This window comes from Crotalus tigris, unplaced genomic scaffold (assembly GCF_016545835.1).
Source record: "Crotalus tigris isolate CLP2741 ecotype Arizona unplaced genomic scaffold, ASM1654583v1 scf7180000017611.44802233496:7321179, whole genome shotgun sequence".
Classification (NCBI taxonomy): domain Eukaryota; kingdom Metazoa; phylum Chordata; class Lepidosauria; order Squamata; family Viperidae; genus Crotalus; species Crotalus tigris.
The window spans coordinates 1,707,894-1,720,000 of NW_024096511.1; the positions used below are offsets into that span (position 1 = coordinate 1,707,894).

Genomic DNA, 12,107 nt, shown 5'->3' on the forward strand with positions numbered 1-12,107 from the left:
CTCAATCTCTAAAAGGTTCACCATCACTGCCCTATACCATTTCAAACAAATGGCTGTCTAGTCTCTTCTTAAAAACTTCCAGTGTTGGAGCATTCACCACTTCTGGAGGCAGGTTGTTCCACTGGTTAATTGTTCTAACTGTCAGGAAGTTTCTCCTTAGTTCTAGATTGCTTCTCTCCTTGATAATGTAATACCTATTCTAGAAGAATGGAACACATAAGGAATTGATGATAATGATAGGGCTTTGCTTATATAGAAGTTGTATTTCCCATACCTTCACTATACATATATGTATAGTGAATTTATGTATACATAAACATACACACATATATATGTATACATGTATAGTGAAGGTATATATACATACATGCATACATGTATGTTTATATACATATATTTACTATACATGTATATATAGTGAAAGTATGGGATAGTACAAATTCTATATAAGCAAAGCCCTATCATTGTCTTCAATTCCTTATATGCGCCATTCTACTAGAATCTGACAGCCATCTGGTTTTTTTTTTTAAATAGTTAAATAATATATCTAATGTAGTCATATCCTTGTTAGCCATTATGAAAAATATCTTGATTATGTTATAGTGGTATATTTGCATGAATAAGTACGCAAGTTGTGCTATGCAGAGAATTTGGAAGAAGGAGAGAAAAGATTAATTGAAGAAAAATATTCTGTGTGAAGCTGTGTTTTTTTCCTATAGCTATTGATTGCACCTGTGTATTTTATAAGAATTCCCCAAAATTTATGGGATACTTCAGAACTGGAGAAAAATGTTGTTTATTTCAACACTGAAGGAAAAAAGGGGAAGAATCCTGACTTAAATCCAAAATCTTGTTTTTGGCCATGAAATTTTTCAGACTTGTAATGTTTATGGAGATTTAAAGTTATTTCTGGTGTGAATTATAATGGGGAAGAAAGACTTTTGTAATACGAAAATGTATTCTGGCAAATGAATAATTAAATAATAGCCAGTAATATATTGGTTAAAATGTTGCACATAGACGGCAAAAGCTGGATTATAGTCCCATTTCAAGAACTGAATTCAGCCAATGACTTTGGGCTAGCATTTTGTGTCAGCCCCATACATCTCATATCGTTGTTAGGGTAAAACTAAAACTAGGGCAACCCCTGCATAACCAATCTTTTGCTATCAGAGAAAAAACAGAATATAAATGTCCCTCTCTGAGAGAGATGGGAAGGAAGGAAGGAAGGAAGGAAGGAAGGAAGGAAGGAAGGAAGGAAGGAAGGAAGGAAGGAAGGAAGGAAGGAAGGAAGGAAGGAAAAGCAGAAAAAGACTTGATGGTAAACTATTACAATATTTTGTACTTACAAGACATGGTCTGAGGCACAGGGAAGCATCATGTAACTAATGGAAAGCTTAATATATCTAGTTTAACTAGTGCCTCCTTGGGAAATCAGCTTCAAATTTCTTTAAACCTTATTGGTACCGTGATGGAAGAAAAGGATTGTAAATAAATAGTTGCCTAAAGGTATTTGCTTGAGATGGTAGCAATCATTAAACAAATCATCATGTGACTAGACCTGATTTACAAATATTTTTACCATGGGAATTAAGCAAATCATGTGATTGTTAAGTGAACCATACAGTCATTAAGCGAATCCAACTTTCCTAATTATCAGAAACCAGCTGGGAAGGTCACAATTTGCTATCATGTAACAGTAAGACATTGTGACTGTTGTAAATGCAATCTGATTGCCAAGTGCTCAGATTGTAATCATGTGACCTCAGCAGTAGTATGATGGTCATAACTTTTAAGATGATCGTATGTTACTTTTTCTGAGGCCATCTTAACTTTGGACCATCATTAAACAAATAGTCATAAGTTGAGAACTACCTATATTTAATAGATGGAGCTTGGAGAAGGCCCATCCCATTGGATCTAATGGGACAAGCAGAAATAATTGAAGGTAAGAAACTTTAAAAATAACCTGGTTCCATGTTATTATATACTTCAGATCCTTTCACTCCTTGTTCTGGCAAACCATTAGCTACATTCTTAGAGAATGATAAACCAGAGCATTAAATAATCCTGGCTTATTAGAAATGAGATGTATGCTAATTCACATAACTCATACATAGGTGCTTTTTATTTATAAGATTCTAAAATCTCATTTTCATCATTAAAAGCAGATTCCAAAATTAGATTTCTACCAGTGTGACTATCATGCAAACTAAGATGATTATTGTATTTAGGATGTTTTCAAATCCAGTTATCATGATCTTAGCAATCTTGTAAAAATATGGAGCAATGTAAAAATTAAAGCCTGGACATTGGGATAATTCCTCCTATTTAGGAGAATTTCAAGGGATAACTTAAGCCCCTTAACTTCTTTCCAAAGGCCGTAAAATCTTACTCTGCCCAATTCTCTGATATAATATTGCTGACTATAACCCAGGTGATTCTTTGGAGGCATTTAAAAAAAAAAGTATAGTCCAGATTGCATGAAAATCAAACCCCTCTCCTGCTATTTTAAAACCAGACATTTTAATAAAAAGCAATATCAAGGTTTTTGTACATAAGCAGTGTGACAGCTGACCAGTTACTTGGCTAAAAGATGTTCAGAGATGTATCAGAATAGGGCAGGGAACCTTGGCTCTTTTATGACTTGTGGACTTCAACTCCCAGAATTCCTGAGTCAGCATGGCTGGTTCAGGAATTCTAGGAATTGAAGTCTACAAGTGATAAAAGAGCCAAGGTTCCCTACCCAGGGATAGGGTAAAGTAATGTACCCTTCAGGTCATCCTTGGGGGCCTTAGGACAGGGGTGGGGAACCATGGCCCTTTTATGACAGCTGTCTCAGGAATTTTGGGAGTTGAAGTCCACAAGGCCCATGGTTCTCCACCCCTGTCCTAGGGGCAGTTGTATGGTGTTTCTGACCATAGTATAGAAATGATTTGCCACTATTGTCTTCCACACTGTTTTTCAACTTCCCAATATACTCCAGAGTCCTGGGTATTTCCTGTTGGTCTTCCATTCAAGTCCAAACCAGGTTGAATCTTTCTTATCTTTTTCTGAGATCAGCCAAGGTGCTGCTTTATGCTATTTCTAGACCTGCCTTCAGTAATCTAATCACATTAACATTGTTTTTTTCTCTGTCCGGAAAAAAAAACCTGGAAATGCTTTCTTGTTCTTAGGGCTGCTAAGGGAATTTCAGGTAAACATTCATTCAGAGCTTGCTGCCTAAGGGGAGCTAAGTTTGTACCCAAGAAAATTACTGAATCTAGCTTTGTTCCTTTCCTTTGAGAAAGGAAGACCGGATGAATGGTGTGATTGCAAAAAACAGCAAAAAAGCTGCAAAATTGGCTACTCATTCTTGCTTTTAAAAACAAGTTCCAGAATACAAGAGTTCTTGATGGAACTCTCTGTTCAAGATACTGTTTGTATGAATTTGTCGTGGAAAGAAACCGCAACTATGACATCACACTAGGCTTGTATTCTTTGCCTTTAAAAGATTGGGCTTCAAAATCTTCCCTTTGATTGATAATCTTTTAAAAGTGACAATACAAATGTCAGAATAGTATAACTTTTAAAAAAATGTTGGCTTGCTTATTGTGTTTATAATGAAATCAAGACTGCACAGATTCCTCCATTATGTGTTCTTGTTATAAATTACTTCTAGGCATGTTAATTAAAAATATTTAGCTGAAAAGTATAGAAATGCTAAACGCATTAGCTGCAAAACTTTGAAGATTCCAAAGCTTTATCATGAGAAAACTCCTATTTATGTGAAATTGGTATATGTTAGGATAATTACCGCTGTGCCTTTGGGATAAAGGAAGTACTCTCAGCCAAATTATACAAGGGTGTGGATTAAATCAAGCATTACTCTCTACTTGGCATTGATCTCTATAGATTGCAAAACCAAGGTATGACGTAGTATTGTGCAAACAACTTGCCAAAATATGTTCCTAACTTTTTTTTAATTATACAGAAAAGAGGAGGGGAGGAACCTTAATTCAGTTTTGTAAAAAAGATTTAGTAGACTTCAATTCAGTGAATATTTTAGGATCTTTTAAACATGACTACAGTCAGTATAGATTTACATTATGAAATCCTTGAAATAATCAAGAAAAAAAATACAGGTTTAGTTTTAGATCAAGTTTCAATTGCATATGTCATGAATAAGGAGGCATTTTAAATGATTATGCAAAATGGTAAAGTATGGAAGTGTAATCTAAAATCTTTGATCATTAGAAGTGAACATTACAAATTTAAAGACACAGGATAGATTTTTTGATGGATTTCCCAGAACATTAACAATTAAGCAAAATGTCAGTCCTCTGTATAGTATACTTACTTGGAATTGTGTTCTATTGAAGTGAGTGAAGTTATTTCTGATTACATATGGGGATCAGGATTGGGGAATAAGCAGCTAAGTGATCACAATATAGTTTCTTGAACCTTGAAATGAAACTTGATGTTTAGATCCACTTTAGTACAAATTCTGAGCAAGTAAATGAATGTTGCACTTCGATGCAATAGTTTCCTGGTTATGGAAAATGACAGGAAAGGGTTCAAATCTTAGTAAGATAGTAGTTTTCCAATTCTGCTTAGGACCAACTTTTCCCCATTCATGGGAGAGCAAATCATTGTCCTCAGTTGCACGGGTTAACTAATCCAAATTTGATTGGGATGCTTGGGGCACAAGAATGTAAGCATGCTGTTACCTCAGGTTGGCCTATTGTCTGATGTGAAGCCATCTAAATATTATAGATATACTTTCTGCTCTAAAGTTTGTGACATTATAAGTGCTGAACAGGTCTATAGATTCATGTATTTAGATTTTTGTTGTTGTTGTTGTTATTGTTAACTGGGTTAAGCAGTGCCTGGAGGCCTGTGGGGGAACAACAGCTGAACTCATCCACTTGTTTATCATCTTTAGTTCTGGATGGGGTTGGATTACTCCAGACAGACTCGGTGCGCCCTCAGTAGGTTTTTCCAGACCCAAAGAACAGGTGGCCATCATGGCTAGGAGGGACTTTGCTCAAGTTCATGTTGTGCACCAGTTGCACCTGATCTGGATCAAGAGGCCCGGTACACAGTCACTAAGGCCGTGTTCATCTCTCGGTTGTATTATTGCAATGCACTCTATATGGAGCTACTTTTGAAGAGTATTTGGAAGTTGGTACAGAATGCAGTGACGCGGACACTTCTGAAGGCCCTAACATGGCATAGATAACACGGGTGTTGTATGAGCTGTATTAGTCATCAGTTTGCTTCTGGGTCCAATTTAAAGACCTTTATGGCATGGGTCCAGGATATCTGAGGAGCTGTCTCACCCAAATGGAATTATCCCACTCCACTTGTTCCAGCAGAAGGGGTTGTTGCAGAGCCTATTAAAGATATTCACCTGGCTTGGGGGCATCATTTGTTAGAGGTGGTTGATGGGTAAGAAAACATCACCATTGTGTGCAACTCCTCTTCTTGGTTCTAATTTTTATATAACTTTTAATTCAAATTATTTTTATATTTATCTTGTTATCATTTGTAAGCCATCCGAATTGGGGAGATGGGCAATATATAAATTTAATTAAGTAAATAATTATCTATAAATACAATTTATTAAATAAAATAATGATCTGGATAAGCTGAACCTTGACAGAATGGAAATGTGAATAGGTAATTCTCTATTTTTGAGAGTTTTGTTACTCAATATATTACGTTGAATGTGTATCTCAAAAAGCAGGTAATGCAACTTACAATGTATTAGTGTTTGTAGGCATTTTACTCAGAGATATAGCTTCTCCGTTAGCGGTCAGAGCAATGCCTAATCAAATGGATCACCAAGGCTTTTAAATAAAGAAAGGGGAGGGGCTCCAGTCTTTGAAATAAAATGACATTAAAGTGAAATGGAGGTAGTATTAGTAAAAGTTTATAAGGGACAGTGTTGGAAATGCAGTGAACTCTGGGCTAATGTTACAACTGAACCACACTACAAATATATCAGCTGACCAGGCCAAAAAAAAAAAGAGAGAGAGAGAGAGAGGTCCTACTATATCTCAATCACCACCTCTATCCTATGGAATCTAAAACTCCCATTAAGTCTGAATGAATAGGCTAGCTGTCCATTTTTTCTCTTCCTTTCTACGGCATCTGATTCTTGGATACTGTCTGGAAAGTCCCTGCAGTTTTTTGGCAAGGTTTTTCAGAAGTGTTTTGCCATTGTCTCCTTCCTAGCACTGAGAGAGAAAGTGACTAGACCAGGGTCACCCAGCTGGCGTCATACACAAGGCCGGACTCACAATTTCCCAGTTTCTAGTCTGATACCTTAAACGTTATGCCAAACAGGCTCTGTAAAGAACATCTGAATCAAGTTACAGATTTGTAACAAGATAGGGGGTATTTCTGGATTCAGTTTTAGTAAATCTATCCTTTACAAACTACATATTTTTTAAAAAAATACGTATGGGTGTACCCAGATTGTGACATAAATCATGAAATAGCTATTAGGTATGTACATATATTCTTGCAATAATAATGTGATGAGCTTTTGAGCTCCATAGAGAAATAATTCTGCTAGATCATATAAGCTGCTTGCAGACATTCCAGTCGATAAAATAATCACTTTAATAGAGCTTGCTGTTATACATTAAATGTCTTTGCCTGGACATTTAGATAGTTATCTGCTCTTTCAGAAGGCGTGAAATCCCATTGAGAACAGAACATTCTTACCAGTTCTTATGATTAGAAACCCCAGTTTTCTCTCAGATTCAGTTTTAGTTTATTTACCCTCTACTCAACATTGTGTCCAGGAACTGGTCCACAACGTGCACAGCTTTTCTTTTAGAAAATGTTACAGAGAAATAGAGCTGTCCGTATGATACCTAGCTCCCAAATGTCCTACAGCCACCAGTGATTTCAACTAGATATTACTTTCTCCCATTAGTTTCTGAGATTGTCCCTGTAAGTTGAACTTGAAACAAGGATTCCAGCTCATGAAAACAATCCAAATGGGTGTAGTGATTGGCATGATCAAAAGCTGCCAAGAGATTAAGAGGATCAACAGAGCCTCGTCTCCCTCTGTTTCTTGTGCAGAAATTCATCAGTGCAAAATACCAGTTAAAGATTTTGGGAAGATTGGTTGGGAAATAGTGGAACTTCTGATTCAAGGAATTTTACTTGAGTAGACACGATAAATGATTTATTTAAGTTTATGCTTTATTTTCTGTACAATACTTATGCTTTTTATTAGATCTGGGTTTTTTTTTTTTACTTTATCTATGCACGGTTAGTTATTGAACATTGAATGTATCTTGGGTTCTCTGTAGCAGAGTCTCCTGTACTCCTACATTCATCCCATCCTCCTCCAATCTTACTTGGAATCTTACTTTGTACATGGGTGGAGATACTTTGAGATCAGATGCATTTTAGCAGAACTGTATGTTTATTTCCTTCAACTTTGATAATTTTTGAATGTTAAAAATAAATCTATTCTCTTTTTTCTGAAGAAAAATAATATGTGTTATGCAGAAACACTGATTGTCCCTAGTGATATGCCTTTCACTGCTGTCTAATGAGTTGGAAATATAGGATTTATTTCATTTTTAAATTGGAATTTTCTCCCATTTTTTGTCATTAAGGCATGGGAATAGAAATTAATGGGCTGCGTTAATAGGAAGAACCTCAGATAAACATCTTCTAGATGGCGGAAGCAATAGTAACTGCTAAGTAACAACACTAAAGTAGGAAAGAGAGTCAGGGAACCTAAACCCAGTGCATTGCAACTTCCATGGGCATAATATGGCATTTATTCCTGGTTTAAGACAAAATATATTTTCTGTTTTGTGTACACCCGTACTCTAGCAATCCCTTGGACAGCTTTACTGTCCAGAGTTCCCCAGAAAACTAAGAAGAAACTTGGTTTCTACAGCATTAGAGAAGATATTTGAGGATATTAATGTAGGTTGTCTATTTGTTTTCCTTAAGATTACCAGTTCAGCTGTTAGAAAATGCATCAAGCATTCAATATACATCAGAATCCTAAAGTTTTAAGGTGTAGAACATCTTTATTGGCCATTCATTTGTCAAAGAAAGAATAACATAGTTAGTGTCATGGTTCCGAAAAGAAGCAGCTTTTCAAATAATTTTGAGGCTTATTTACCTTAAAGAATCCTTTTATTTCTGCATAGCTTTGGCACATACAAAGCTTAAGCCAAAAACTGAATCCTCTCTCCCCCAATCATCCGTGACAAGCCATAACTCACTCCTTCATATTACAGTCATCAATCACATTCTCCAATTAATGTGAAGTGTAAAGTGCCCCTCCCATTACAGTTGACCTTGGCAATACTGTGCTCAGATATTGTTATGGTTAGCTAGCATATTTTCCCATCCACTAAGCTAGTATTATCTGCTTTAACTCTAGAAGTACTATACAGGCTAAATAAAACAGGTTTGCTTCTTCATATATGGCAAGCAAGAACATCCGATGTTAGCAGTCTTGACAGCTAGACCATAGTTTGGTCTAACTAGGTCATACTTTCTTTGATAAATGAATGACCAATTCATTTATCCAATGATCAAAGGGCAGTCCCCCAATATCCAGACAATCTATCCTTAACCTAGGGCAAAAAATAAAAATTGAGGATGCATACCAGCCAGTTAAATTAGTTTGGTGATAGTTTTTAAGTTGTTCGGTTTCATGGTCTTGATAACAGTGGCTGTTACGAAGACCATGAAATTCCAAGCTGATGAATATTGTAATTTCTCAATTCTACCATATCAGAATTCTCCAACACCATAATAGAGATCATCTCAGCCTGACTGGTTGCAGAGAAGGTTGAGCAAGAAAGCACATCAACAGTATGTTTCTTGATTCTTGAGACTGTCTTGTTTAGTTCATGTCAATTAAGGATACTCACAGGTAGTCCCAGCTCAAAGAGATTTTTGGGTGAGTAGGTAATAGCCTGATGAATTGGGTTCTCACCTCCCTCATCTTAACAATTCCATAGATACTGGCTGATATTGCAGAGAAAAACCAGGTGTTATGAGCAATGCCATGTGCTAAAATGAGTCATAAAAGAGCCAAGGTCACCTACCCCTGTGCTAGGTATATCTTCATAAACCTGTCTTTTGACCAAAATATTTCCTAGGGCTAAGATTCTCTTCCAAACCTTTTTTCCTACCCTCATCTCCCAGATCCCTCTCTCAATTCTGCCCCCACCGACGTTCAAACTGGGAGGAGGTACCCTAGCCTTGTATCTGGAAGAGCATGTGAGCACAAATTCTATATGAGAATGAATAAATAAATTCTACCGAACATTGTGATATCTCTACCACTGAGGGAAGGGAATGAAATGTCAGTCCCAGACTATTTCTCTTATATATGTGATTCTACCCAGGATTTTAAAACAAAGGGGGGGGGGGGAAATGCAATGGCCTTTCCATAAGATAACTAAGCAATCATTAAATGGGTGTGTTAGTTGGTAAATGTATTTGATTCTAATCTCTAATTAAAATTCTGGCTTTAGTTGCTTTTATATTTGATGTAACAGGTCTTACTTCATTATAGCTTGGAGCTCTGCATTCTGCTCTTCTCTGTCTCCCCCCCCTTTCTTTATCCAATTTAGCAACCAAAATATTCAACTTCCATGACTGAAATTGAAAAATCCGTTCATGTTATTTGTCTATTATACATATTGGAAAATTGGAAAGGATTTGAAATAAGTGTTTTTTTCATTAGCTGTCCGTATGCTGTGGCATTACCTCCCCTTCCCATTTATGATGTGCACCAACTCTGCTTGCCTTTAGAAAAATCATTAAGACCTGTCTTTCTTCCCCCCCCCCCTCCCCAGGTGTTTGGGTCCAGTTGAGTAGAGTCTCATTTGATTGTTTAATTGTCATGTTTGATTACATTTTATGTATTAGCTAGATTTTTTAATGCTGTGGGGCTATTTTTTGTTGTTATTGTTTGTTTTTGCTGTATGCCATCTGGAGTGCCGTTGCTTGAGTTGAGCAGTCTTGTGAATCCAATAAATAAATCTATGAAATGTATTGATCTTAACTAAAATAGCACATGCTTCGCACCTAAACCACAGCCTCTTATTATTGGTGCTGTATTATATATTGGATCCCTTTTTTTGCTGTTAATCCCTGTTCTTGAGCAATGTCTGTGTTAGATTGCTCTAACACTGCGCAGTGACCCATTCAGGATGCAGATTTTCTTTTATGGCACTAGGGTGCTTCTAATCATTGCCTGCTGTCCTTACTACTATCTAAATCCGTGGTAAGAGCCTGGATCTTGACCTGGTCCAGTTTTTCATTAAATAAAACCTTGATTCCCCAAATTGCAGATGCATCTCACTGTTGTACTCAGATGCAGGGCTTTTTTTCTCATAGAACGCCCAGAACGGAGTTCCTGCACCTTTTTTGGATGGAATCTTATAGGGTAGGCAGGGCGGGTTGTATGACGTGTGTGAGTTACGGCACCTTTTTTTTTTTTTTTTTTTTAGAAAAAAAGCACTGCTCAGATGAATCAGTCTTTGATGAGATTGCTCACATTCATGCTTGAAAATGATTTGAAGACCCTCACAGTGTGCACAATTCCAAAAATGTATCCTTGAAAAGGGTGAGACCAGGGAAAGGCAATGGAATTGGGTATAGTTTGCTCAGGATTCCAGTGGAACATTTGTTCTAATAGGGATTGGAAAGGCTTTCCTCTAGAATTTGAATGTCTGTTGTTTGGAAGGAAGGCAGCAACGGAAGCTCGCAAGCAAGATTGTACAAGGATATTGCTCCAAACCAGTTGTTTTTATCATCATTAACATCTGGAAAAAAAATAACGGGCTTTTGCAAATTTATGTTCATGTTTTGTTAACATCCGTAGTCAAGATAATATGCAAGGATGGTCTAATATGTAGAACAGTAGCATCCTGTGAATAATTTATGAAAGACTTTATATATTGCAGCCATATGTCGTGCATTGAACAAATTGTTATCAAGAAATCCCTTGAGTTAAGAGTATTGTACTGTACAGGCAATTTAAATGAGTATGTCTGTCTGCCTGTCTGCCTATCTGCCTAGCTATCTAGCTATTCCAGGAAGGGTTAATGCTGAATATTGCAGCTCAGTTATATAGTTCACAGGAATTATGTCTATTGAAATTAAATTATTATATATAATTTGTTATGTTTATTTTATTTTTTAAAAAACATCTTATGCAGAGTCTGGCCCAGTTAGCCTACCCAGACATTATGTAGCTCAGTAGTTCTCAACCTTTCTAATGCCGTGACCCCAGAATACAGTTCCCCATGTTGCGGTGACCCCCAAGTGGGTGTGGCCACCAATAAGAGGGAGTAGGACAGTTAGGGAAAAGGGGAAAAAATGGCGGACAGCGTGGTTTGGCGACCCCCGTGAAATGGTCGTTCGACCCCAAATGGGGTCCCGACCCACAGGTTGAGAACCACTGGTGTAGCTATAGGCTGCACAATGATAAAAAAAAAAAACCTGTACGTTTGTATACACAAATGTCTGAAATGAGACTTTACATCACATATTTAAATTATTTTCTGGATGGCCCTTTAGCCAAGTGGTTGCTCAGTTGTCACAATTCTACATGATCATTTACTCCTTATTAGCTTTATTAGAAAGACCTGCTCCTGCAATATTGACAGTGCCAGTCCCATTTCTCCTCCCAGCTTATACTCTGCAGGCAATAGATGTGTGAGGAAACTTGCTTTTTTTTAAAAAAAAAGGGGGGGGGGCTGTGGATTCTAGCCCGCCTTAGGGACAAACTCAGGTGGTAACCTTAGGCTAGTCTTTCAGCTCTAGGAAGAAGGCAAGGGCAAACCACTTCCGAAAACATTGCCAAAACTTCAGGGACTTGTCCAGGCAGTTACCCAGGCAGTGACTTAAGGGCACCCAAAGGAAGAAAAAAAAAAAAAACAGCAACCCAAAGCCAGTTTTGGCTGTTAAAAAATTGTTCTCCATTTTAGCTAAATCATGGAGCAAAGTTCTAAAAGGCTGAAGATGGTAGCTACGGAAACTCTGATTTCCTTTATACTTGCCATAAAGTAAAACAGAAATAGATGGTGCTTCTGTCTTAAGGGAGTCATTCCGGCATTACC

General features: G+C 37.1%; 1 protein-coding gene across 4 annotated transcripts in view; it reads left to right on the plus strand.

Moving 5' to 3' along the window:
• AHI1 (Abelson helper integration site 1) overlaps window positions 1-12,107 on the plus strand; it is an 88,335-nt gene that overhangs the window by 44,964 nt on the left and 31,264 nt on the right. Inside the window, exon 20 of one of the 4 annotated variants that reach the window (XM_039323515.1) lies at window positions 10,494-11,337. The exons of the other annotated variants lie outside the window; for them this stretch is intronic. Within the exon in view, the coding sequence (XP_039179449.1) occupies window positions 10,494-10,552 (59 nt within the window). The 3' untranslated portion in view covers window positions 10,553-11,337. Of the gene's footprint in view, window positions 1-10,493; window positions 11,338-12,107 lie in introns of those variants that run through there. 4 annotated transcript variants of the gene reach the window in all.